This window comes from Psammomys obesus, unplaced genomic scaffold (assembly GCF_907164565.1).
Source record: "Psammomys obesus unplaced genomic scaffold, mPsaObe1.curated_primary_1811, whole genome shotgun sequence".
NCBI lineage: Eukaryota > Metazoa > Chordata > Mammalia > Rodentia > Muridae > Psammomys > Psammomys obesus.
In genome coordinates, this window is record NW_026585742.1 from 403826 (window position 1) to 431812 (window position 27987).

Consider the following 27987-nt stretch of genomic DNA (forward strand, 5'->3'; position numbering starts at 1 on the left):
TGGCTGCTGCTCTGAGACTGTAGGCATTCCCGAACAGAAAACAAGAAGTCTGCAATGCCCCATCCTGCCCCGGTATAGCCAAAAGTCACCTCCACCAGGTAACTGTTTCAAATGCAGCCAAAGGGAACATTGGGCCTGAAGCACATCAGTGAGGAAGGGAGAGAGGGAAAGAGAATATGCTCACCTTTGGAGAGAGGGGAGGGAGACTAGCTAGGGAGAGTTTCTTTCTTTCTTTTTTTTTTTCCTTTATATCATTTGAAATGATACATCATAGTTTCCAGTTTAAAAATAAAATAAAATTTCATTGAAAAAAACAAATGAAAAAATTTTAAAGATAAAAGAAAAGAAAAAAGAGAAAAAACAAAAACTAACCTGCAATGTATTTATTGCTCCAAAGTATCTCTTTTGTCCTCAATTCTGGATTAACAGGAAAGCCTTGAAATAAGACATCAGGAGGCACTGCTTTTCAAGATTTTGGTGTAGGAGTGAAAATTTACCAAGGTTCTTTGAAAGTTAAAATGCATGTGCTTCTGTTTTTTTCTGAGTCACACAGCCTGGCAAGAAGAGTTTGCCAGGTGGCTGGCCCAGAGAGACTCTTTCCCATTACAGTTTCCTGGGTGTCAGACAGTACATCAACTCTTTTCTTCCTCACAGCTCTGCAAGGAAGTTGCTGATTATCTGTCTGTACAAGAAATGAAGACGCTGGATCAGGGGCAGAGAATGGATTCCAAGCCACTTCTGGCAACTACCTATTTCGGGGGTTCTTGGGGATCCTGCTTGTGATGTAATAATAATAACACATGCAGAGACATCTGTATAGTATAAGCCTGTTGGCCTTTTTGCTGGGGGAAACTCCTGAGCGAGCCAGCCAGACTTGCCTGACTCCCATGCCACCTCACTCTGGACAGCATGTCTCCCCGCTCTGTCCTACCCCAGCTCCAGCCTCAAGCTCTTTTTTGTTTGTGTGTTTGTTTTGTTTTTTGAGAGAAGGTTTCTCTGTGTAGCTTTGGCAACTTGTACACCAGGCTGGCTTCAAACTCACAGATATCAAACTGCCTCTGCCTCCCAGAAATGCTGGGATTAAAGGCATATGCCACCTTACCCAGCTTAGAGCTCTTTTTATTGTTACACAAAAGGCAACTTTACCAAGTCAATATCTGCTTACCAAAACTTATCTGTCTTGAATGACCCATCACCTAAGCAATTCTCAGCTCAAAGGAGACTCTCTGGTTTGTCCTGTCCTGTCCGCAGACTAAGTTACACAAACAAGAATCCTTCAAAAGAATAGCCCCAAATAACAATAAGTTCTGATAACAATCACTGACCAAAGGCTACACCGAAGCTTAGGTGCTTAGATTCACATTAGATACAACAATTCTACTAAAATTCTGCTACAACTATCAAAAATCCAAAGTCCAGTCTCAAAATGGAGCGCCATGATCCAAAGGAATCAGAACAGCTGAGGAAGTTGTTTATTGGTGATCTGAACTTTGAAACCACAGATGATAGCTTAAGAGAAGGTTTTGAGAAATGAGCACACTAACAGACTCTGTGGTAATGAGAGATCCCCAAACAGAACGTTCCAGGGGCTTTGGTTTTGTGACCTACTCTTGTGTGGAAGAGATGGAGGTTGCCATGTGTGCCCGGCCACACAAGATGGATGGGCATGTGGTGGAATAAAAGAGAGCAGTTTCTAGAGAGGATTCTGTGAAGCCTGGTGCCCAATTAATGGTGAAGAAAATTTCTGTTGGTGGTATTAAAGAAGATACAGAGGAATATCTTCTGAGAGACTACTTTGAAAAGTATGGCAAGACTGAAACCACAGCAGTCATGGAAGACAGGCAGAGTGGAAAAAAGAGAGGACTTGCTTTTGTAACTTTTGATGATCAGGACGCAGTTGATAAAACTGTTGTTCAGAAACACCACACTATTAATGTGCATAGTTGTGAAGTGAAAAAGGCCCTATTCTAAACAAGAGATGTAAGTCTGCTGGATTGCAGAGAGGTCGTGGAAGTGGAGCTGGCAACTTCATGGTGGAAACTTTGGAGGTGGTGGTGATAATTTTGGGCGTAGTGGAAACTTTGGTGGAAGAGGAGATGGTGGTGGTGGACCAGGATATAGAAATCAAGGTGGTGGATATGGTGAAGGAGGATATGATGGTTACAGTGAAGGAGGACATTTTGGTGGAGTTAACTATGGTGGTGGTGGGAGCTATAATGACTTTGGAAATTATAGTGGACAACAGTTCTCAAATTATGGATCCATGAAGGGGGCCAGTTTTGGTGGAAGAAGCTCAGGCAGGCCCCATGGTGGTGGCTATGGATCTGGTGGTGGAAGTGGTGGATATGGTAGCAGAAGGTGTAAAAACAAATAGCAGGAAAGGCTACAGTTCTTAGCAGGAGAGAGAGTGAGGAGTTGTCAGGGAAGCTGCAGGTTTCTGAGACAGTCGTCCAAATGCATTAGAGGAACTGTAAAAATCAGCCACAGGAGAAACAATGATCCATACTCAGAAAAGTTACTGCAGCTTAAACAGGAAATCCTTTTTGTTCAGGACTGTCATAGCCACAGTTTGCAAAAAGTGCAGCTATTGATTAAAGCAATGTAGTGTCAATAAGATGTACATTCCTGAGGTCTTTTATCTGTTGTAGCTTTGTCTTTTTCTTTTCATTACATCAGGTGGATTGCCCTGTAAGTTGTGGTAGTGGTACCAGGAATAAAAAAAAAAATTAAAGAATTAAAAAAAAAAACAAACCCAAACTTATTTTGAGAAAGAAAATGTTATTCTCCGGGATCTGTTTAGTTTCCTCCACTTATTCCCCATCTGAAACAAGTCCTGTTTCCTCTGAGTAAGGAAGCAGAAGCCACACGATTATAGAGCATGGCCACGGCAGGAAGGACAGGGCTTTAGGGAACAATAAGGTTAGGTTCTTTTCTCAATTACAGAAAAGGCCCCAACTGACCTACGCACACTCTTGACTGTGCAAGACATACCTTTGCCTTCACTGCCACGTCCAACTCAGGCCAAATCAACATTCATCTTTTCAGTAAATAGGGGCTGTGTGACCACTGGTGCTAAGGACTGCAACGCAGCTCCCATATCCAGAGACCACCTCAGAGCCAGCTGGTTTAAGATGGCGCATCTGGACCAGTCTGGACACCACTGGCCAAAGCATTTAATCCGCAATAACAACTGTAACCAAGATCTGGGACAAACAGTGCAGCCTCTCCCTCTGCCTCAGTTCTCCTTCTGTAAAATGGGGACTATTGCAAATAATAGCTACCTCAAAGTTCCATTAGATAACTTACGTAAAACCTTCTGTATAGTGCCTGGATCAAAGTAAGTATTAGTTGCTTTTTTTTTTTTTTTACTTAGTGTTTTTTCTTATTTAAGATTTATTTATTTTATTATGTATACAATGTTCTGCCTGCATGCACAGCTGAATGCCACATGAGGGAACGAGATCTCATTATACATTTTTCTGAGCCACCCTGATTGCAGGGAATTGAGCTCAGAACCTCCGGAAGAGCAAACAGTGCTCCTAACCTCTGAGCCATCTCTTCAGCCTCATATTAGTTGCTATTATTACTGTTAAATATACACTGTATGTCATATGACTAGAGGGACCATATCTTATTCTCCTGGGCTCCCAACACCCAGAACAGTTGCACATAATGGATTCTGAACACGTACTTGCAGAAACCAAATAACTTACATCTGGAAATAGCAGCATCTGGATCTTTCCATGTCAACACAGAACATCTACCGTGTTGTTCGGAGCCACGAAGGGATATTGACAGTGGAGCTTGCACTTAGGTACCTGACACAGATGTTCCTGAGATGCCAAGGCTTGGGTTCAGCTTAGTGGTAGAGGACTTGCTTAGCATAGGCGGTTTTGACCCCTGACACTGCAAAGACCAAACAAAACAACAACAAAAGAACTAGTTCAGAAGAGAAGATGTTCGATATAACGTTTTGAGAGTGAATGCATAATTAAACAAACGACCACGAAAACTGTCCGGGCCTACTAACCACGCCTCGAACGCAAGTTCCGGGGGTGGGCGCTAGAGGGCGCGGAACGCGCTCGTCCTCAAGCCCTGCTGAGGGCTACGCAATAGTTTAGTGACCGACGCCGCGCAGTGACGTCTGCGGGGCGGCGCGGAACGGAGTAAAACATAAATACACTCGTTTTCTTGGGCTGCTGCGTGGACACCCCTGCCCGTGCCGAACTGTAAGAGCGTGCGGGAGACAGGAAGGCGGCCGTTCCAGTGAGCGGCTCCGTTCCGCGTCGGGGCGGGCTAACCGCGCGCGCGGCAGGTGCGCATGCGCGAGACGGGAGCACAGGGCGTAAGTGTGGCGGGCCGCTGTTCCTCGCAATGGTCGGGTCAGTCGGGGAACCGCGGCCCGGCTCTGTGCAGCGCGGCTGAGGCCCCGCTTGCAGACAGATCTGAACCGGAAGGCTGATCGGGCTGTGTGCTGGGCTCACTGCCTTCGAGGTGGGCGCTGAGTCAATGGTGGTTGTTAATCGAGCAAGGTTGGAAACTGCCTGACTCGTCAGCGGGAGGGATCGGGCTTTTAAAATGACTGCTTTACACCCAGAGTTGTGTTCTGTGTGCCTGAATGTGCGAGACACTCGTTTGAGTCCGTGAGAAGCAACAGGGAACGAAACATCCCTGTTTCGGCGTGCAGGCACAGTGAAAAGGCAGGAGAAGGGGAGTAATACTTGCAAGGACTGGGCACGGATTTTGGGGGTGGGGGTTGTTGGTACAATAATAATTGGGATGGGCGGTGGGAAACACTGAGTTCAAGATAAAGGAGGCTAGGGAGTGTGAGACACGTGGCTGCGCTTCTGGCCTGTGGAGAAATTGTAGTAGCAGTAGCCCTGGCCAGCCCTGAGTGGTGGGTCTTGATGGTGTGTCGTTTATCTTCTTTTTTTTTTTTTTTTTTTAAGATTTATTTTATTATTTATACAGAAGTCTGCCCACAAGTATGCTTGCAGGCCAGAAGAGGGCACCAGATCTCATTATAGATGGTTGTGAGCCACCATGTGGTTGCTGGGAATTGAACTCAGGACCTCTGGAAGAGCAGTGCTCTTAACCTCTGAGCCATCTCTCCAGCCCGTTTATTTTTTTTTCTTTCTTTTTTTTTTTTAGAAGAAAATATACATTGTTGTGTTACCAATAACCACCATCTACCTTCAAAAGGCACCTTGGTTTTAGTATCCTAAGTCTAAGTATTGGGCTTAAACCATTGAACTCTGCTTAGACAGTGCACGTCAGCTCAGAAGTCGGCAAGGCCTGGAATACCTAGTGTGTGGTCTGGTGGTGAATGAATGAAGTCTACAAGGTTCTGGTAGAGACTGGTTGCTGACAAAGGAGATCAAGTTAACTGTTGCTGCTGTCTTGAAACCGACTAGTACACTGGACACTAAGGCCTGCACCATTACCATCTCCTCCGTCATATATTCCCCAAGTGTTTTGTTGAACATATGCCTTGCTGGACCCAGAAAAGACGGGTGAAGCTCCTTGATTCCACAATTCCTTTTTCTGGGAATCGTTACCCAAGAGTGCTTGGATCTGGGTTTGACCCAGGGAGGTTTTGGAAATATTCCATAACAGTGTGACTTTGGTTAGAAAGAAAGACCCTTTTCCCTGGTAGAGAGCCCTCAGTCTCTTGGACCCAATGTAGAGCAGTTGTGAGAAAGCATTCCTGATGGAGGAGACATCGAAAAAGGAAAGAGATGTCCAGGGGGAGAGCAAGATCTTCGTGGACCCAAAGAAAGGGATTTTCTAAGGGAGACCAGCATATAGGAAGTTCTTGAGAGTCCAGATTTGTTTAAAATGCCATTGAGTGTGGGTGTCCTGGTACACACCCGTAATCCCAGCACTGGAGGATGAAGTGGGTGAATCAAGTGTCAAAAGCCAGCCTTGGGCTGTGTAGTTGAATTTCCCACCCCCCATCATTGCAGAAAAAGCAATACTTGTTGCCTGTATTAGTATGTGTTCTGTTGCCAGAACAGACTAGGTAAATTATAAACAAGTGTGTTTTGGCTTATAGTTGAGGTGCAAGGCCAAAAGACTACATCTGTTCATGGGCTTCTTGCTAGTAGAGCCCCAATGTAGAAAGTGTATCTGTCTGGGCCCCTCAATATACACCAAAATAAGGACCTGCCAAAGAAAGAAGGGACTTCCTTTATATCTGTATGATAACCATTGTCTAACTAGAATTACATAAAGTACTGTAACAGGTCTTTTAAAAATCAGAATATAAGCAGCCAGGCGTGTTGGCACAGGCCTTTAATCCCAGCACTCAGGGAGGCAGAGGCTGTGAGTTCGAAGCCAGCCTGATCTACAAAGTGAGTCCAGGACAGCCAAGTACACAGAGACACCCTGTCTTGAAAAACAAACCAACAGAAAAATCAGATAGGCTGGATTGATGGTATTCCAGTTGGTAATCCCAGTCCTTAGAGAGAGGCAGGAGGATCAGTTAAAGGCCAACCTTGGCTATACAACAACCCTGTTGAAAAATAAATAAGTAATAATAAAATAAGTTGGCCAAGTTCCTGTTAAAAATAAAATACTACTACTAATAACAATGTGTACTTGGTAGTTACAAGCCCTCTTGACTCCTGTAGGTACCCCATGTTGGAAGATGCCAGCTACTGCATATGAAAGAGTAGTTTACAAGAGCCCCTCCGAGTACCACTACATGAAAGTCTGCCTGTAAGTTCGGTCTTGGGAGTTCTGTTTTACATTACCCATTTCTGTTGTTACTGTTTTTTTTCCGAATCTGAAAAGCATGGAATTTAATGTAATATTTTCTCCCTTTAATATATATATATTTTTTTACAGAGAGTTTCAAGAGCATGGAGTTGGACTGAATGCAGCCCAGTTCAAACAGCTGCTTGTTTCAGCCCTGAAGGACCTGTTTGGGGAGGTATGGGATCAATTGGCAGATTAACATTCTCAGGGTTTGGTAAGAAAGTCTAGAAAAGGGACCAATGGTATAGCTCACTGGCGATATCATGGCCTACTTTGGGCCTGGTCATACCTGTCACTTGGGCACATACCTATCATAATTCTGGCACCTTTGATTCTGCCACTGGTAGGTGGAATCAGGGTTAGACTTTGAGGCCAACCTCCTCCACATAGCCTTTGGGAGTCAGCCTGAGCTAGTCCTGTAACTCAATCTATAGACAAGGCTAGCTTCAATTTACAGAGCCACCTGCTTTTCAGCATCTGCTTTTCAGCCCTGGGATTAGAGGCAAGCAACACCACTCCCAGCTTAGGAAGAGCATTTATAAGAAACACAGAAATGTTATTTTTTTTAAGGTGTACTAGAAATAGCAGAAGCCAGCTTTCAGAAATAATGAATTCTGGTAGGTTATTGTATTGTGCCCTGTATTTGATAAGGAACCTGTTAGACCACTGTTTGTTTTTACACAACGCTACAGAGTTATAGTCTATACTGGTAACCTACAAACATCATTGCCTGTCTTTGAAAAAATAAAAGTGGGCTGGAGAGATGGCTCAGTGGTTAAGAGCACTGGCTGCTCTTCCAGAGGTCCAGAGTTCAATTCCCAGCAACCACATGGTGGCTCACAGCCATCTGTAATGGGTTCTGATGCCCTTTCTGTCAAGCAGGCATACATGCAGATAAAGCATTCATATACATAAATATATTCATATACATATATACATAAATAAATCTTTTAGAAAGAAAAAAGAAAAAAGTGTTTACATGAGCGCTAGCATGCTTCAGTCCCTGGAACCTCTATGGTAGGAGGAGAGAACTAACTCTTGAAAATTTCCTCTCCACACACGTGCAGTGGCACAGACACACATACATATACACATGTGCAAACAGATTTCCATAAATGTATGGTGACACGTAGATGTATGCGGGGGAAACACATGAGAATAAATACATCTCTGATAAAAGCATGTGAGCGTGGTTGACATTCCAATGCTGCTTTTTAGCCTTTCTCAGACAGCAGCACTTTGAGCAGCTTTGTCTTAACATTCACTTTGGAAATGGAGAAGAACAAAGCTAGGATTGACTCCCACGACCTTCCCTGACTGGTTTATTCTGTTCAAGTCTGCCATGTACCATATCAAATAGAATCTGCGAAGAGTGTTAAGAAAATGGAAAGATGAGTTAGAGGTTGGGGAAAATATTTGGAAACTCTGTTTAACAAAGAAGTATTATCTAGAAGATTACAGAGAATTCTCAGAACCCAGTAGTGTTGAGCATAATGAATTATACCTGTAATCACAGCACTAGACAGGCTGAAGTTGGATGATCAAGGTTATGTATAGCAAGACCCCATCACACATTAAGAAGGCCCCAATCATAAGAAAACAAACAGTCCAAATAGAAAATAGGCTAAAAACTTTCAGACATTTCACTAAAGAGAGTCTACAACTGGCACAGCAGCACATGAAAACATTAGGCACTAGAGGACTGTATACCAACATCAACATGAACTGAGCATGTACCTACCATACATTTAGCAATAGTACTTATGGGTATTTACCCTCCAAAACTGAAAACTTATAAAAGTCCACACACATGGACTGGTGAGATGGCTTAGCAGGTAAAGGGGCTGCCACCAAGCCTGATGAATGAAATTTCATCCCTGGAACCCATATGGTGGAAGAAAAGAACTGACTCCTTCAAGTTGTCCTCTGCCTTCCACATATATATCATGGCACATACTCATGTGTGGGCACACACAATAAATAAATTAATAAAAAGTAATTTAAAGCAAAATCCCTATACTTGAGCTGGAGAGGTCCCAACAGCTAAGAATACTTGCTCTTGTAGAGGTCCTGGGTTCAGTTCCCAATACCCGCATAGATCACAGTTGTCTTTTAATGGGCAGATTGTTCAGTGATCATATATTCGTATCATGGAATATAGTCATCAGAGAAAAGGACAGTGGCTAGAGAAAGCTGTAGAAAATTAAGCTGAATGGAAAGAGCCAGCCCTGTTTAAGTTACTTATTGGGTATTCTGTGTATATACTGCTCTTGTTACAACAGAATGTGAAAAAAGTGGTTGCCAGGGTTTATTGATGGTTGATAAATTGAGTGGTTATGAAGATAAAGGACCAAGAGAAGGAGTCTTATGGTGGTCCAAGATTTTATCTTGGTGGTGCTGGTAGTTGCAAGAAGTCACCTCTGTGGAAAATGACATAGACATACACACATGTAAATATAAGTGTACATAGATAATGTCAGATGTAAGTAAGCTCTGAGTTGTATCAATACCAGTTACCTGCTTTGATCCTGCACTAAAATTATATAAGATGCTGCTTTTGAGGGAGCCTGAGGGAAGAGTGTGTGATATTCCCCATAGAATGCAACAAATTAAAAAAAAGTAAAACCTGCAATTTCTATATGTTTAAAAAAGATGGTTTTAGGAGATAGAGCTGTGAGGAAGATATGATTTATTTCTGTTGGGCTGTCAGTCTTGTTAGATAGTGACAAGAAGGGTAGAATTATGATTATGGAAGAGCAGAGTATGGGTCTTGTAGAAGAAAGAGTGCAATGAGTAGATTGAGCCTAGTCTCGTGAATAAGAGAATGAGCTTCTTTAAACCTCTTCCCCAAAGTGTGTGTACACGCATATATGTGCCTGTGTGCATATGTGTGGAGGTCAGAGGACAACTTGGAGTTAGTTCTCTCGTACCATGTGAGTCCTGGGGAATCAATCTTAGGTCACCAGGCTTTGTGCCAGGCACCTTTACCCTCTGAACCTTCACCTGCTGGAGAAGGGACACTTTAAACAACTCAGAGGCGAGGAAGTAACATGAAGAGGGATAGAAACATTCCAGACAGTGGGAGCTGTTAGCAGGTACATGACAGTACCTGCACCATTACTTGAAATACTAGTTTTATTAGAGTTCACAAGTGAGGGCAGGGGTCTGCTAATGGTATTGTTCTATACATAGGTAGGTGCTGCGTTACCAGTGGATGTCCTAACCTATGACGAGAAGACCTTGTCAGCCATCTTAAGAATATGTAGCAGGTACGAAAGCGAAACACTTCTAAAATAACAGGCAGGGGAGTGGTGGGAGAGTGCGGTGAAGATGCTTCTATGATGTAAGTGTATGACTGGGAACCCTGAGCGCCTTTGGGAAATTTGCACTGGAGTTAATAGGAAGATTAGTCCACCTGGGGTTATACTAGACAGAGAAACCCTTGTGATTGATCACAGCCAGTCCCAGTCGATTATTGTGGTTTTAAAGTCAGAAATGTGTACATTGTAAAAAGATTCTTGGGCTCATTTTGTTTTATGTGATATGTTTTGACTTCTATGGTTCTGTTTCATTTAAATAAGTCTTCTGGTTTTAAAAAGATAAGACATTCTAGACTATCACAAGCAAAAAGTACTAGGGAGCTGTTGCAGCAGAAATTTTTATTTATGTTTTCTTGATCTTTCTCCAGTGGTCTGACCAAGTTGTGGAGCTCTTTGACCTTGTTCGGAGCCTATAAAAACAAGAAATGTGCCTTCAGAGTGATTCAGGTAAAGGCTCCTTCACAACTCCAAGGAAAACTGAGTACTACAATGATGCAATCTGGGTGTCTGTCTCATTTTTTGAGTAAAGCAGAGTTAACATCCAGCAAGGGCAAAACCAGTATCTCCCTGCTTCAAACTGAGTCAGGGTGGTCAGGTCGCACAGGATATTCAGAGTTCACACTTGGAATTCCTGTGGTAAAGGCTTTTCTTATTGGACGCTACATGCAGTGCTATGTTGGTAGGCCGTTTCCAGGCCTATGATTACCTCTTCAGCCAGTGCTTCCAGGATGCATTTTAAAATGTGACTGCTGCAGTTTTGTGCATCCTGTGAAACCTGCACGTTTTGTTTCTGTGTTGCCTGTTGTTTCTGTGCAGCTTGAATTAACCTTTTCTTCTCTTGTAGGTGTCTCCCTTTCTCCTTGCATTATCCGGTAATAGCAGGGAACAAGTATTGGCTTGAATATTCTTACAGTTCTAGAAATCTCCACTATATAGTATGAAAACAGAAGCAGGCTAAAGCCCCAGTTGATGACATTTGGAGCTACTGAAGATGTTCTCTGTGATTTCTGGCCATTGTCTCTGGTGGAGCGGGCTTCAAAGGAGACTGTGGCTGAATCAACTGGTGCCGACAGGACAGCACTTTCGGCATGTGCACTTGAAGGTTGGAGACCGAGCTGAGCTCAGCAGAGCCTTCACACAACAGGATGTGGCTACCTTCTCAGCGATAACAGGAGATGTCAATCCTTTGCATTTAAGTGAAGATTTTGCAAAACACACCAAGTTTGGAAAGACAATTGTGCATGGAGTTCTGATAACTGGACTTATTTCAGCTCTCCTGGGTACTAAAATGCCAGGGCCAGGCTGTGTGTTTCTTTCCCAGGAAATTAAGTTTCCAGCCCCTTTATATATTGGAGAAGTGGTTTTAGCATCTGCAGAAGTGAAAAGGTTGAAGCAATTTGTTGCTGTTGTTGCGGTGTCCTGTTGTGTAATAGAAAGTAAGAAGACAGTTATGGAAGGCTGGGTTAAAGTTACAGTCCCAGAAGCTCCTAGATCCTGATGTACAAGTGTAAAGTTATAAGTTGAAACACCTGTGCCCATCAGGGGGATGGACCGTGTTCTTCATTAAGGAATGCTGGTATATCTGGAAGCCAGCAGACGGCTTGTTCTAATGTCTGCTTTCTAGATTGGCTTATGCTTTACCCAGGCTTAAGTCTGTGCAAGATTTTATTATCTGTGGAGATTTGGGTTTTTTCCAATTAAAAAACAATTGAGAGGGACTGGAGAGATGGCTCATGAGTTACAATCACTGGCTGCTCTTCCAGAGGATCTGGGTCCAACGCCTAGCACCCACATGGCAGCTCACAGCTGTTCGCAACTCTATTCTTGGAATCTAATGCCATCTTCTGGCCTCTGGAAACTACATGCAGATGGTACACAGACACACATACAGGCAAAACAACCGTACAAATACTAATACATACAAATAATAATAACAGCAAAAATCCTTGTAAAAATTGAGAAAGCTATTTATCTGCATGTTTTACTTATGTTTGTATTTGATAACGTGCCTATATTTGTTTTTAGGAAGTTTCTTACTGAATTTATACCACTGTGTATTTAGTTACTAACTATAATGATGGAAGTAGGGTCATCTTTGAATGTCTACTCTTTACCATTAAATATTCTTAACCCTTTCTCAGTTGTTTGTGGGTTAGGTTTATAATTGTTTATATGCTTTCCCACTTGGGAGGCAGAGGCAGGCGGAGCTCAAGGCCATCCAGATGAGCATAGCAAGTTCCAGGACAGCCAGGGCTACATAGAGAGACCCTGTCTCAAATTAATAAAAAACAAAAATGCCAACTAGTTCAACTTTCTGTGTGCTTGCCTTTTAGGTGATTTTTGCTTTTACTGGAGCAGTGTTTCCATGCAGCCTTGACTCAGTTATGTAAACTCCTAACACTGCAACATTGTTGGGAAATAAAAGAAACAGAATTAAGCAGAGGGCCAATATCCTCTGACCTGGCTTCCTATGAGTGAGGTTACTGGCTTTTCTGAATTCGAAGTCGGCTGTTTTACAATTGAACAGGGTAACAAGCTGATTTTTCAGGGAGTTAGCCAATCTGTTAGAATTTTAAATCTGTAGAAAAAAAATCTGGGATGCAAAGTCTCTATTTTAAAGGCTCTAATTTCTCTCCCCCTCTCTTGAAAATGTTGATCTGCTTTAAAAAACAAAACAACAGAAAAAGCAACAAGACCATTATGAATATATATCCAAGGAATAAAGCAGGGCTGGGCATGATGATGCATGCATTTAACTTCAGGCAGAGCAGGCCGATATTTTGAGTTTGAGAACATCCTGGTCTACATGGCAAGCTTCAAGACTATCTCAAAAAAAAAAAAAAAAAAAAAAAAAAGCAAGTGTGTGGTGGATGAGGGAGGCCAAGTGTTTTGTTTATTTTGAAGGCTGTTTTTGTCTGTTTGAGGGTATGGGGAGAATGTACTGAATGTGTTAATATTAAATAGTCATCCTAAACAGCCAGTATTTTTAAAACAAGTATCTGTATTTGTGATCTACCTGTGTTTAGGAGCTTAAATGGTAACTGACCAAAGCCAGATGCTTTGAGTGGGAATACAAGATCTGCAGGGCATGGCATCTCTTAAAATTCCAAAACTTAGGAGAATTAGGAATTTGAGGCCACTCTGGGTTACACAGCAAGACTTTAAACCAAAACCAAAGATTGGGTATGATTACCTGTTCCACATTTCCTGGAAAAGGCCTTCCTTCTGGGGTCTTAAGTGACCAGATTTTGTGGGTGTTTGCTTGTTTGTCCATGTGGAGGCCAAAGGTGAGCCCTGGGTGCCATTAGTCTGATAAGATTCACTTTACCTTTTTCTCTCTTACTGGTATCTCAGAAATTAGATGAAGCTGGCTGGCCAGTGAGCTTGGGAATTCAGCTCTCCAGCTCCCCAAGCACTGGGATTATATATAGCTACAATGTCTGGTTTTTGTTTGTTTTTAAACATGGATTCTGGGGGTTGAACTCAGGTCCTCAGGGTTGCTCAGCCAGGCATTTAGTCAACAGCACTATCTGCCCCAGTAACTAGACTGGAGCAGTCAAGTAGATTACTAGAAAGAATTACGGTAGTCACTAGAGGGCAGTCGTGTGTCTTCAGTGAGTTAGCTATACACCGAAGTCAGTGTCAGGAGCAAAGGTACTGTTGTCAGTCTCAGAATGGGCAGCATTGCAAGCTGAGTTCATCTGTACGCAAGTCTCTAGACCTGATGAAATGTGTTATGTATTAGAAGAGAACTTGGACCTTCAGTGCACACTCCTGCAGAACTCATCCCCTGGTACTCAGCAGCAGTCTTAAGTGTAGACCCATAAATGGAACATGATATGATTAATACTAGCAGCTTTATAAAGCTAATGGCCCCATTTTATTGACACAGAAGCAGACTCATGCTATGTAGCTTGTCTGAGGTCATACAGGGTTTTATACAGGATTCAAGCTTGAGCTGCTTTTTCCCTATCACTGGATCTTACAGGGTCTTCATTCCTGGAACACTGTCAATTTCAACAGTATTTTGTTAAAATAGAGTTCTTACCTCCTTTCAGACTGTTATTCCCTGCTGTATAGTTATAGCATTACCCTATTCTATACCTATGGTTTCTACCCAATACCTGACCCTTACTCCCCACCCCTCAATAATGGTCATGCCACACAGTCTAGGCTGGCTTTGAACTCAAAATCCTGTTTCAGCTTCCCAAGTACTGGGAAAACAAATGTGTACCACTGTGCTGGGCCACCTGCCCTTTCCTAAATGTCATTAAGGGATTGTTTTTAGAGTACAAAAGCTCTAAGAGTCAGTTAGATGAGAAGAAAATTAGAGTCAGGCATGGTGGTTGATGCCTAATTCTAGTAATTCCCAGGCCGGAAGATAGGCTATCTGCCTCAACCCACCAAAAGAAAAAATGCGAGCCAACTGCAGACTGGAAAGAGGTCACACCATGACTTCAAAAGTAGCTTCTCATCTAGAGCATTTTCCTATTGTTGATAGATGGGGTGGTCATGACCTCTGTTCCCTACAGAGAGTCGGTCATCTCCACAAGTCTTGGAGCCAAGGCTGCCAAGCAGTTTGTGCTCTGTTAAAGTAGCATGAGAAGAAAGGATCATTCACTCTCATGCCCACATTAGGTGCCAGAAGGAATGACTATCTTATGAAAGGGGCTGATAATTGAAAGGGGGTCTTGATTATTCCAGGTCACATATGGAAGTGAGTACAAAAGTAATGACTAAAATAGTCCAATTTGTCCAGCACTTTCCATATTAAAGACTGGAATTTATGTGATACTTGATTGCCGCAGAAAGAATACCCATCTTAAGCAATTTTAGCCTAATGTACTGGAAAATTGCTTAACAGGCTGTTAGATTCTGTTAGAAACATTTCCATATTGCTGAAATGCCACTCACTTTTCCCCCAGCAGCAAATCTTAGATTAATAGGTAGAGCCTCGCCATGGCCACCGTTTATCTTGTGGAGCTGACCTGTGTGTTTATCCAGAATAAGAGATCTCTAAGTGCATACCAGTACCACAGGTTTTCATTTTGTGCCAAACTATAAGTCATTTTTCTTTTATGTTCCTAGAATATAATTCACAGACCAATTTACTTTCTGAGAAAATTGCTGTTAAATCACATCTATTAAGGATTTATAGTAAAACAGCCTTCCAGGGTTTGACTCTCACTCTGTGCATCTGTGCTGCTAGGACTATGTGCTTTACTTCGTGTGCCAGTGCAGGTGATTACCTACCTCCAGGTCAGCAGAATCAGGGTGCTGTGCCCTTAGTCCTAGGCTGCCTGAGATTGCGAACAGCTCCAATCTCAGGGCTCTGGGCGCTTTCTTCTTTTGATTGCAAAGAGCAGGATTCTCAGCATATTCACAAAAGTTTGGAGTTGGAGCAGAATGACCAGGTAGAAGAGAATTCAAATAACATGTACACCAGCCAAACAAGATTAATAGGCTTCACAAACTTTATTTATTTATTTATTTTGGTTTTTTGAGACAGGGTTTCTCTGTTTTAGCCCTGGCTGTCATGGAACGCTGGAGACCAGGCTGGTCTTGAACTCACAGAGATCCATCTGCCTCTGCCTCCCAAGTGCTGGGATTAAAGGCACCACAACCGCTGGGCTCACAAACTGTTTCTAAAGTGGCTCTTAACTGTTTTGACCTTATGCCCATGGATAGATTTTCCCAGTCGTACCGTAGAAAATGTCAGCATATGAATAACTGGGTTAAATTTTATTGTTTAGTATCTAGACCATGAATATTTAAAGAAATAATGTCATTTAGAGTTGTAAGGCTACCCTGCTTAGGAAATACTGAGTTTTCACAAGCTTCTGTGATCTGGTTTTGTACAGCAGTTGTCAGGCCTAGAAATTTCCGTACTGAAATCTATTATGTTCAATCAATCTGGCCAAACCTCAGGTTGTTAGATAAACAACCCACGAGCTGTCTAAACATTTGGCAACATAGCAGAATATAAATTTTTAGTTCTGCTAGCCTCCAAGTAGTTATATCTATGCATAAAAAAAATGACTGTTTTTCATTCTTTATCAGTTTATCCAGCCCAAGTCTGTTTGATTTAGATCAGCTCTGGCCTGGGAAGAGTTTCTCCATAGTCAGCCTGTGCCACTTCAGATGCCAGACAGAGCCAGGCACAGAAGCCTCTACAGTCAGCTGCTTAAGGGGTTCAGACAAGAGCATCACTGGTTCCCCAGGAGTTCAAGGCCAAGACCTCTCCACCCTCCAAAAAAGCAAAAGATGAATATTGAGGTTGTGCAGCAGGTGCTTGCAGCCTGGTCATTGTGTTGCTGTGTCTTGGGGGTTGCTGACAAGGAACTTACTGAGGTAGGTGGGAAGAAATAAGCCTAGCAAAAGCGTTTGTACTGAAAGGCTTCCGGAAAGAACCAGAAGAAGGAGAAGGAAATGCTGAGCTTGTCTGGGGCTATCATCAAATATTTCTTACTTTCAGTTTCCCTTTCCTGGTAAAGAAGACAAGTCACATTTCATGACATGTGCAGCTCTAGTCTTCAGTTCGAATTCCAGAGAGAAAAGCATTCCAATTCCCTGCTCTCCATGAAAGACCCTGCTGATATCCTTGTATCTAATAATCCGCAGTTGGTTCTTAGCCTCTGGCTCAGGCATTACCAGTATTAGTACAATTCAGATCCTTCAGTAATCTGCCTGCCGAAGCTGCCCCAGTTTCCATCCCACAGGTGAGGAAGCTGAAGCAAAGTGAAGTGAGGCTGCTGGTAAACCCTGAAGCTGGTGTGGAATGTGCACCTGAGCCAGGAACGGCACCCGAATTTCTTCCTCAGATTTGTGAAGGCATGTTTTTGCCTAGTTCTTGAGTCTAACTTGATTTCTTTTCCTCTCATGGCAGCCCTCTTCCAAACCAATGCTTTCCATCTTCACCCCCTCCATATTCATCTCCTGCTCCCCTCCCACAGTTCCATCCACCCACTACTCACCTTTCCATCTTTGCAGTAGTACCCTACAGAAAGAAGCGTCTGTCAGTGACCACTGCAGTTGGAGTGGCTCCCCAAAGTTTCCAAGCCTCTGAGACTGTGTAACCTGGTTGTGCAGAGAAGGTCTGTCATGGCAGGATGTGAAGACCTTTCCCTTCTGCTCAACACCTCCTGCCCAGCGTATCACATGTCTTTGTCTCTGCTACTTCAGGCTGCGTAGATCCAAAGCCTGTGCCTTTATGCCATTTTTTTTTCTAGCTTCTGTGCCTAAGAAGCTTGACAGCAGTAGGTGGCCTTTGTCTTGTTTTTCACTTTCTTCTGCTCACACAGTATTTGGCATCTAGTGTATGTTCAGTGGTTCAGGAGGGTTTGCTTTTGTTTTTGTTTTGTTTCTCAACACAGGGTTTCTCTACATAGTCTTTGTTGTCCTTGAACTCACTGGGTAGACCAGGCTGGCCTCAAACTCAGAGATCTGCCTGTCTCTGCTTCCAGAGTGCTGTGATTAAGGGTAGGCTTTTGATAAAAGCATAAATGGCTGAAAGTATAGCTAGCATGCAAAAGACTCTGGGCTCTTGAAGACCCTGTTCAAACACCACATCTTTCATAAACTGCCCAAAAGTCCACTAGCTGTCATCACTCAATTATCTTTTATGCTCCTATGGTGGCTAGTGTCTCAGTTTCGGTACCCCATACAGACGACCTGTAGTTATTGTCTCTGTGACAAGCTTTTCTTCTGCTTATACTATTGGGAGATTGCATGGAGTATAGGTTAGTGGTGGAACACTTGCCTTGCATGCGTAAGGTTCTGGGTTCAAGCCTCAGCACTATAACCAGAAAAAATAATCCCACTCATTTTCTGTTTTTTCATTTGTGGACGCTTGGTATCGAAAGTCTTCAAGTAGCATAACTGTAATTTTTTTGTTTGTGTAGATACACTTGAAATGGAGCTAAGTACCAATTTGCTAGGTTCAGAGTGGCATCTTCTGAACCTTGGAAATGTATATTTTTGAGCTTGTGCTTTGATAGAGCCCTGGACCCTGATTATATAATTTTTTCTTAATCATAAAAGTAAAACATTGTAATTATGGGAAAGATAGCTCAGTGGTTGGGAGCATTGGCTTCTCTTCCAGAGAATCCAAGATCAATTTCCAGCACTCACACAGCAGCTCACACCTGCCTATAACTCTAGTCCCATCCAGGGGATACAACACCCTCCCACAGACATTTACTCGAGCAAAACACCAATGCACATAATATAAAAATAATTTTTTTAAAAAAGAAGAAAAAATAATTGTAATTAAAGGGACTTTGGAAAATATAAAAAATATATCATAATTCTGTTTCTTACAGGAAACATTTTGGTTATTTCCTACTAGTGTTTTTCTGTAAATATATTTGACTCTATAGATAAACGTATTGCTTTTTTCAGTTATTAGATCAAGAACATTCTTGAACATCAGTAGACATTCTTTAACTTGTTTTGGTGCTGAGGATTGATCCCAGGGCCTTGTGCAAGTCAAGTACATTCTCTGCCAGTGAGCTACACCCGCAGTGAATAATCTGGGCTTTAGCCTTGCAAAAAAGAATGATTATACCATGATTTATGTAATCTTATATTGGGGATTAGGTGCTTGTCTTTATATGCTATACCTTTGCACAAATCCCCTATTACTTTGTTACTATAACCCTCTTAGAGGCAGAATTACAGTCCTCCGGGTGAGAATTTTCAAGCCCTTCATATGTGTTATTAAACCCCAGCACACTCAGCCTATCACATGGTAGAGGCTCAGCAAATAATTGCTGAATGATTTAATGCCTTCCTTAAGGATTGGGCCAATTTATATTCCCACCAGTGGCATATGAGTATGACCTTGTCTTGGTCAATCCCCACCAGGACACGAATAATAATGCAAGATTTGGGTTTCTGTCACTCAATGAAATACTTTTCTGCCTTTAAACAAAGAAATGGAAGGAAAGAATCCTCATGAAGTGACACATGGTTTGGCTTTAACAGCTTGCTGCCTTAAATCATGTTGGAATAAAAGTGAGAAGTAGGAAGAGGTCTCACTTATTTAGGGTTAAATTGAGAAGTTACATTCCCCATATCTCCCTCTACTGAGCGTTGGCCATCGGTCGCTATCACTTGCTTGCCTAGTGTTGCCCAACAGTCCTGGTAAGGTCGAACTCCGGGGAAGTTAACCATTAAGTGCAATCTAGACCTTTGCTACCATGTCAGCTTGCAGTGGCAGCGGTGGATTCACAAGAAGCTTTGTTTTTATGAATGAAATAATAACAAACAATGAAACAATAACAAACAAACTTAAGAGTTAGAAATCTTTTCTGTGAATTGTCAGGACGGAACACATATTGAGATTTTTTAATATGTGGAAGGTCCTTTCCCATCCTGTTGCATTTCTATTACACATTGTATACAAATATTTACTTGGTTTTGTGGATGGAAAAGTGAGCTCTCTCTCTCTCTTTGTGTGTGTGTGTGTGTGTGTGTGTGTGTGTGTGAATGACTTTCAAGGTCACACAGCTTAAGTAAATGTCAGAGCCCAGACAGGGGCCTGGTCATCTGATCTAAGTTTTAATTCCATTATTGTCCTGAAGGATTCTGCTCTGGGGTTAAAGTAAGCAGGGTAGATTTCGTGCTGAGAAGTTGATCCTCAAGTTTGATGGCTCTAAGTTTGAGGCTCTTGGAGCCAAGAATGCTAGGACTGAAGACTCTCAGAGTCTAAGATCTCTGAGTGGTCATTGGGTTTGAAGACTTTTGTGCTCAACGGACAACTAAGGGCCAAGCATACACGCAGGGAAGTCTTTTCATCAGTTATTTTTTCTATCCCAGCTCTTAGTTGCTTAATGGTTCCAGGGCCAAACACTGTGGGATCCAGTTATGAGGGAGCAGAGCCTAGGTTCTCTCGAGGATCAAGATCTGAATCAGGATTTGGTCTAGAAAGTCTGATCTGCAGGCTCAGCCCTGGGTAGAGAAGATGTGATTGGGAGTAGTAGGGCCTCATGAGCTTCTGAAAGGTTCACCTGAAAAGTTAAGTTCGTTTGGATGCCAAGGCTCAGACGATGCAGTGTCTAGATTTGAGACCTGGTAGTGATGGCTTAGTTTTGTGCTCCTGAGCCCAAGGCAGGGTCCTCACAGTACTGGGTATACGATGTAGCGGCCAGTTGGTGCCAACAGAAGGACACAATGCCTCTGATAGCGGACACTGGAAGATCCCAGTCACCCACGCCGTCGTGCGTTTCGGCGCTAGGACCCAGGCGGGTCGGGCGGACGGGTGTCGACTGTCACCGGGCCGGGCGGGCCTGCAGGCGCTAGGACCCGGCGGGCAGCGGCGGCGCGTGGGGCGGCGCGCGTTGACAGCCGCGGCGGCGGGACGCGGCGGGTGGCGGGTCTCGGCGCCTTCGGTTCCTGCGCCGGCTTCGGAGGCGGCGGCGGCGGCGGCCCGGGATGGCCTTCATGGAGAAGCCGCCGGCCGGCAAGGTGCTGCTGGACGACACGGTGCCGCTGACAGCGGCCGTCGAGGCGAGCCAGAGTCTGCAGTCGCACACGGTGCGCGGCCGCGGCGGGAGGCCGGGGCGCAGGGCGGGCGCCGGGCGCAGGCCAGCGGCGAGCCGGGCGCGGGCACCGGCGCCGGCCAGGTGTGCCCGCAGCCTCCCTCCCGCTCGGCCGCGGCCCGGGCGGCGGGCGATCCCACCCCTGACCCCCGGGCGGCTTAGGGAAGTAGGTGCTGGTAGTAAAGGCAGGCATTTCATCTCTGCTACACGGAGTCTTCCTTGGGGCTTTAACGCCACGCTTCGGGCGCTCTCTGCATTGTAATTTGCGAGCCGTAAGCCCAGGCAGCCGGTAAAATCCTGGGAGCGACTAGCCTGGTGGAGGAAATGATGAATGGGGTGGGGGGTGGGCGTGGGATTCCTTAGATTGTGCTGTTTTGTCAGGCCAGCAAATCAGATTCCAACTCAGAGGCTTGTTTGTTTATCACTGCAGTGTTTGGGGGTTCATCATCTGGAGGCTAAAGCCCTACAATAGCCCCCACCCCGTGTGTGTGTGTGTGTTCAAGTTCCTCTGCTTGCTGTTTAAAGGCATCTTTCATTCTGTTGTGTTAAAGCGGGACTTTTTGGCCCCCCCTTCCCCCCCGTTTCTTCTTGCTTTGTAGGTCCTGGATCGTTGAAAGCATCCATCCTCAGATAAAGAAAGGACTATCGTTTTAAACAGTGCACCTGGTCTCCCTATGCTAACATCTTAAGTCCTGTTCTAGAAACTTGTGAGAAGGCACCAAATAGCCCTGAGTTTGTTAAACTTGTAATTTGTTGCAGAGTATTTAAAGAGCCCAAGTTTAGGGCAGGAAGTAATCATTCTTTCAAATTAAATTTTTGACTGGATTACTGGCAAGTATGTATTCTAGCCTCTTAGGGTGTTTTCGGTCTATTTTATACGTAAGAGATGGATGCTCTTACATGTTCAGAAGCCGCTTCCCCTACAAAGCCTTCCTTCCTCGTAGCTATTACTCTAGGCCATATGGACACCACTATAAATCTTGTAACTTCCTCTCAGCCAAACTTTGACAGGAGGGACAATTCTCGTTCACTTTTGGGTCCCTTTTCCTGTTTGTGTAGTGATGTCTGTGAAAATCAGAGCAATGTGACTTCTGGGCTACTAACAGAGGTCAGCGCTAAAGTTAAGTGGTAAGAAATGTTATGGGATTCCATAGTTATTACAGAGCTTTTCGTTAAGACAAACAAAATTATTTTAGGGCAAGAAAAAAAAAGGTAGGTGGTTTTTTTTTTTTTTTTTTTTTCCACAATGATGACTGAACAGGAAAGACAATGACTCACTGAAGACCAAGAGAGGCAGATGTGGAACAAAAAACGTAGCGTTGTCTTGCTTAATTTTTGACTGTTCTGTGCTCTTGTCATTTTAGCTGTGAAGTGTGAGACTGAGAAATGTTGCATCAGCCCTAAATTTTACTGAGAAAAAGCATACACTGATACAAGCTTCTTGAACTACTTACTCATATGAGTAAGTCCCTTGAAAACAGTAATAGTTGGAAATTGTTTTTGGAAAGCATTAATTATTGAAAGTAATGTGTGGCATTGTGACCTGTTGAGTAGATTGAAGATCGATTTTCAGTTTGTTGGCTGAAGGGAAATCATGTGTCAAAGTTCAAAGATGCACCCTTCAAAATACTGCTTTCTAGGACGTTGTTTCTTGGCTATGGACAGAAACAAGGAGGGAAGGAGGGAGTACATGGTAGCAGCTGTCCTTTGATTTGAAGAGGCAAGCTAGTCAGCTAGTCAGGTCTGGAATCATATTTGACAGTCATGTGACTTTGTTTGGACAAGTCACTGAAAAACTCCCCCCCCCCCTTTTGCTTTGCTTTGTTTTGAAATGGGGTCCCTCTCTGTATACCTGGTTGGCCTGGAGCTTGATATGTAGACCTGACTGGCCTTGAACTTACAGAGATCCCTTCCAGGGGGTCTGCCTAGCTCACTCAAATTTTTTAAAATTACCCCTTTTTATATGTATTTGTTTATTTTATGTGTGTGGAGGTTGCTTGCCTGCTATGGTGAATGTGTGGTGGTCAGAAGATAGCTTTGAGAAAACAGTTCTTTCCTTCCACTAGGCCAGTTCTGATGGTCCAATTCAGGTCAGACTTGGAGGTGAGTGCCTTAACTTGCTGAGCCATCTTGCTGGCTCTCTTTTTAATTTTTGATGTAGCTGAAGCTGGCCTTGAACGCTGGTCTTCCTACTTCTACCTTCTGAATGCTGGGATTACAGACATGCACCAGCACAAACCACTAGGCCCCTCTTTTTTATTTTAGTTTTGTTATATGTAAATAGGAAAAATCAGTGCCTGTTCTCACCTGCTCTCCTCTTGTTACAAGGATGAAAAAAAAATTATCTTTATGAGGTATTTGTAAGGTTGTTCCTTTCTTGGATCTCTTTATTTTCTAGCAACCTTTGTGTAGAGAGTTAATTGCACTTAAGTATGTTACTGCAAGTAAGCTCAGTTATGTTCATAGTTGCTTTAATGTGTCTAATTGTTTTGTCTTAGGAAACAGAATTTACAGCTCAAAATTAATAGGGTAAATATGACTTAGGATTTATGAAGGGAAACATTGTGTGGGGAGAAAACAGACACCAGGAGGATGGAGGAACACAAAGTCATTTCCCAAAAAGACATACTCGGATGAGCAGCTGGCTGGCTGGCTGGGTGCATGTTGGTAGGTGATTCATTGCCTGGCTTTGGCTTGAATAGCTTTCTTTTGTATATTCTTTCTGTTTTTAAATGGTGCACAATGATTTTAGCCTCAAGAAATTGGTCAGAAGGGGTTGGAGAGATGGCTTAGCAGTTAAGAGCACTTGTTCTTGCAGAGGACAGAGGTTGGATTCATAGCACCCCATTTGATCTCAGCTTTCTGTAACTTCAGTTCCAGTCCAATCCAATGCCTTTTTCTGGCCTCTGGAAATCAAGAAGGCAAGTGATGCACAGACATACATTCAGGTGAAACATCTATGCACATAAAATAAATAAGGAAAAAATTTAAGAAATTGACCAGGAGGTTAGAGATAGCTAAGTGCTTAGAAGTGTTCCCTTGCAAGCACAAGGACTTGAGGTTGAATCCTTAGTGTGCAGGCAATAAGCTAGGCATAGCTGGGCATTCCTGTAATCCAGCATTCCTGTAATCCAACACACATACATGCACACACACATTCGCAGAGGACCCGCCAGACCAAGACTGCAAGGAAATGACACTTTCACAAAATGAGAAGGGCATTCAGGGGCAGGATTCAAAGAAAGGTTTTCTAAACAAGGGATTATGAGGAAACTGTCAACAGGTGAGTTGTAAGCAAGTTTAAGAGAAATAAGAGAGGGGATTTGTAAATTCTTGGCTGTATGAAGGGGAAAACTCAAACATCAACAGACTATAAAAAATGCTGGCCTCACAGAAATAGAAGCCAGAGGAAGCGGCAGCTGGAGAGGGTCATTACCAAGTATGCACATTTCCTTGTTGCTGTTTGGGAAGCTGTCAGTGTGGCTAGTCTTTTCACCTCAGCTTTCTCCTGTTTAATATTCTGCAGGTTCAACTGGCTTAGAGCCCATTTACTCTGCGTCTGGTGCATTTTGTTCTTGAAGTAAAAGATCATTGTGTGATATTTGTAGCATAAACAATTTTTTAATGGCGCAGTGAACTAGACAGTTGCAGCTTTCATAGAATTTTTCTTGTATTGAATCTGAGGTCTTTTGTTTTCTAAGGTTTGCTCAAGTTATCTGCCATCGTATAGATGCAATATGATTTTTTTTTTTTTTTGGCTTGCTGAGCTTAGTTTCTTAATTAGTGACCTTTAAAACAAAACAGAACAAAACAAAATTCTATTCATACCAGGTCTTTAATCTCCTCTCAAAAACAAACCCTGAAGCCTTTGTTCATATATCTCCAGGATGCCTATTCAAGTGTGATGTCAAATAAGACATCATTGTCTTCAGAGCCTGAAATGTTAAGGTAAGCCAGTATTCAGTGTCAGAATTATCTAGCTTGACTTCCTTTTCAGATAGTATTTGGAGGTTTCTTGAGAAGTCCGCATTATACTGAATGCTGGTAAATAATTCCTCTGAAGATATTTGCATAAGCAAGGGCTGACTGTCTACAGGTAATGGCAGCGCTTCTACACTGCTATAAGGTAATGGTGACTGCTGTTTCCTGGGACTCCCCTCACTCATCTTCTGCTTATTTGCACATTTTTCCCAGTCGTCCAGTACAGGACTTGATAAACACAGTCAGAAAACCCCCCATTGGGTGTGTTTAGAGGCTGGTAATTTAGTTCATTTAGACATTTTTAAATCATCTCTTTTTATTGAAAAACATTCTCTTTGTACCTGATTTAGGGATCGGTGATATTCAGTCCTCATCTGTCACCTCTTTTGAGCATTATCTCATTAGAAGTGTCTTGTAATAGGGAAATAAGAACATCGTGATGTTCCTACGAGGAAGTGTGGGGTTCTGGGACAGGACTGTTTTGTTCTTGCTTAGAAGAGCAGAAACAACCATCCCTTCCATAATGATCTTGAGTTTGTTCAAAATACAGATAGTCAATGGAATGTTCAAAATACAGACAGTCAATGAAGTTTGAACGTGTTCATTTGTAACACATGAGCCAAGCTCAGGACTCTCACTGCAAGGCAAATGTTTTTTCCTTCAAAGTTTCCAGAGGCTTTTAAGGGCTTCTTAGGAAATGAAGCTCCTTATGTTGCAGCTTTTGGCATTCTGAGAAAAGGGAACCTGGACCTCAACTGGAAGTGTGTGTGTGTATCTGTGTGTGACTGTCTCTCTCTATATACATATTTATGTATGTATATGTGTGTATACGTCTGTATGTCTGTAGATGTGTGTATTTTTGTTTATCTGTGTATGTTTATATGATGTGTCTGTGTTTGTCTGTGAGTGTCTGTCTCTCTGTGTGTGTGGTAAAGTTGGGTGTCTTCTTATTGTTCTCTATCTTTTTGGTTTATTAAGTAATTATTTTTGAGACAGGGTTTTACTGTGTTGCTCTGAGTGGTCTGGAACTCATAAAGATCTACATGGCTGCCCCCTGGGTGATAAATTAAACTTGTTTGCTACCATTCTGGGCTCAACCACCTTTTAAAAATTATTTTTAATTAATTTATTTATTTTAGATTTATTTATTTTATGTATTATATGTAAATATGTCTATCTCGTATGTACCTGGTGCCCATTGAAGCCAAAAGGGGGTGTTAAACCCCTTGGAACTGGAGTTACAAATGGCTGTAAGCTATGATGTGGGTGCTGGGAATCAAACCCAGGTACTCTGCAAGAACAAGTGCTCAAAACTGCTGAGCCATCTCCTCAGACCTTACCTTTCTGGTTTTGAGACAGTTTCTCATTGAATTCTCAGATTCAGCTAGACTGGTCAGGAAGCCTTAGTGACCCTCCTATCTGTATCTCTTGAGTGGTGCCATTAAAACTAGTTGCTGATCTGACTTTATTCTTTTTATTTTCTTTTTTTTTTTTTTCTCCTTTTTTTTTGAGACAGAGTTTCTCTGTGTAGACTTGGCTATCCTGGACTCACTTTGTAGATTAGGCTGGCCTCGAAATCACAAACTGCCCACCTCTGCCTCCCAGAGTGCTGGGATTACAAGCATGTACGATCTGCGCCTTGATGTATCTCACCTTTTTCAAGTGGGTGCTAGGGTGGAAACTCCTCCGTGGGCCTGCTCTTGAGCTGGGTGTCATTCTGGTTAGCCACGTAGTGGGGAGATTAAAGTGTGCTGTCTCTTCAGAGAAGAGGCCATTGTCCTTTGTTTTCAGGTTGAGACTTTGACTAAGGACACAAATGCTTTATATTGAGTAAACCCTTGGGTTTTGGAGGAGAAATTTTCTGCAGATTGACAATTTAGTGTCCAGTTGATGCTGCTGATTAGCAAACTTCAGGGAAGTCTGACCATCTCTAGTGATGAGTAAGATACCAGTATTTCCTCATACTTCCTAAAAAGAGCACAGTTGAAAGCCAAAAGGAACTTTAACGATGCTGTTGCTTTCAAATACTTGAGTAATCAGTCTTTTCTTGTGGCTAAGAGACATGCTCTTTTGTTAATGTATTATATGTCAGCTTGGGAATTCTACCACATTGTGACAGAAGTCTTCCCAGAAAGCCTTTTTTACACTTTTTTTCTTTTTGCAATAGCTTTATATAATCCACAAATCATACACTTTACCTGGTGGAAGTGGGAAATGCAGTGGTTCTTAGTCTATTCACAGAGCTGTACAATTTAGAATGTTTTCATTACCTTCCAAAGCAGCCAGGCCCTGCCCCCTATATTCCAGAAAGTTTAATAACACTGCAGGATATTAAACTCAGAGTACACACTCACGCACAAGCTCTCTGCTCTTGTGATCCAGCTCCTTTTTAAGATTCATAGGCAGAACAGCTTCCTTCTATATACACTTCTATACCTGTCTGTAAGCCTCTCAGAGACTCACTGATATGAAGTCTTTCAAGCTGTGGATCTTAGGATAAAAATCACTTTGAGGAAACAAACTAAAGACTGTAGCTGAGGAGGTGGATCAGTAGATAAAATGCTTGCAACAACCAGCATGAGCATCTGTATTTAAATCTTTACCATCCACATAAACGCTGGATGTGACAAAGCGTACTTATAACTCCAGAGCTAAGAAGTGTGGAGCCAGGAGGATCTCAGAGGCTCTCTGGCTGGCCAACCTAACTAAAATAATAAGCTCTAGGTTCATTGAGAGTTTCCAACTTAAAAAATACGGCAGAGGAATGATTGAGAAGGACACATGATGTCAGCTTCTAGCTTCTCTACATGCTTAGATACACACATGCACACACACACTGAAAAGTAAAATTAAAACTGTAAGCTTGAAGAGTTAACTCATGTTAGTCGGTGTGATGTGTATACTGTGGTGTGTGTATAGTGCCATGTACATATTATTCTACAAAAACTATACTTAAAACACTAGATAGATTATATACTGTAAGAAAGAAAACAAACTGCTGTAGTTTGCATCTTCCATACACATTTTGGTAGGTGTGCACAGGTGACTGATTACTGACCCAGGGGAAGGATGAAGGGTTCCAGACCAGAAAGCAGTATGAGCCCTTCCCATGGCTCCTCTTGTTTGTCACAGCATCTTTGCTTCCAACATTTAAACGAGTTTTTCTACATTTCTTTGATATGGTTTAGAGCAAGAAGTCATTTCTCCTCATTAATTTGCTGAGCAACTCCCCCACTCCACACCATGATGAGGGAGGAAGTGAATGGAGTATTGATATGGGAGAATGCTGCATCTAAAAGTGTCAAGCAGCCACTTTTATAAGTGAAAAGGGAAAGCAGTCTTGTTTATTCAGGGCCTTCCTGTTAGGCTTGCCATTCTCCCCAGGG

The 27987-nt window shown here is 42.8% G+C and overlaps 3 protein-coding genes and 1 pseudogene across 14 annotated transcripts in view; all 4 read left to right on the forward strand.

The window, feature by feature from the left end:
* The first annotated feature begins 1426 nt into the window (after positions 1-1426).
* On the forward strand, positions 1427-2374 carry LOC129670513 (heterogeneous nuclear ribonucleoprotein A3-like; annotated as a pseudogene).
* Positions 2375-4124: 1750 nt separating this feature from the next.
* Positions 4125-12215, forward strand: Rpp14 (ribonuclease P/MRP subunit p14). 5 transcript variants are annotated; one of them, XM_055599175.1, is made up of 6 exons: positions 4125-4229; positions 6633-6720; positions 6850-6934; positions 9952-10028; positions 10448-10526; positions 10924-12215. In XM_055599175.1, exons 2-6 carry the CDS (start codon positions 6650-6652, stop codon positions 10978-10980), a joined length of 369 nt encoding a protein of 122 aa, XP_055455150.1. In that variant the 5' UTR covers positions 4125-4229; positions 6633-6649; the 3' UTR covers positions 10981-12215. The 5 variants fall into 5 exon arrangements, with proteins under 5 accessions (XP_055455150.1, XP_055455146.1, XP_055455148.1 ...); XM_055599171.1 differs by having other exon boundaries at positions 4131-4345; XM_055599173.1 differs by lacking the exon at positions 4125-4229 and adding an exon at positions 4236-4315 and having other exon boundaries at positions 10924-11002.
* On the forward strand, positions 11071-12383 carry Htd2 (hydroxyacyl-thioester dehydratase type 2). The gene has a single exon (XM_055599170.1). It carries the CDS (start codon positions 11071-11073, stop codon positions 11575-11577), a length of 507 nt encoding a protein of 168 aa, XP_055455145.1. The 3' UTR covers positions 11578-12383.
* Positions 12384-20424: 8041 nt separating this feature from the next.
* Pxk (PX domain containing serine/threonine kinase like) overlaps positions 20425-27987 on the forward strand; it is a 71731-nt gene continuing 64168 nt past the window's right edge. For 7 of the 8 annotated variants that reach the window (XM_055599042.1, XM_055599043.1, XM_055599044.1 and 4 more), the window contains exon 1: positions 20425-20615. In XM_055599042.1, the coding sequence (XP_055455017.1) occupies positions 20514-20615 (102 nt within the window). In that variant the 5' untranslated portion in view covers positions 20425-20513. Of the gene's footprint in view, positions 20616-23118; positions 23288-27987 lie in introns of all 8 variants that reach the window. The other variant, XM_055599045.1, reaches the window with a different exon arrangement.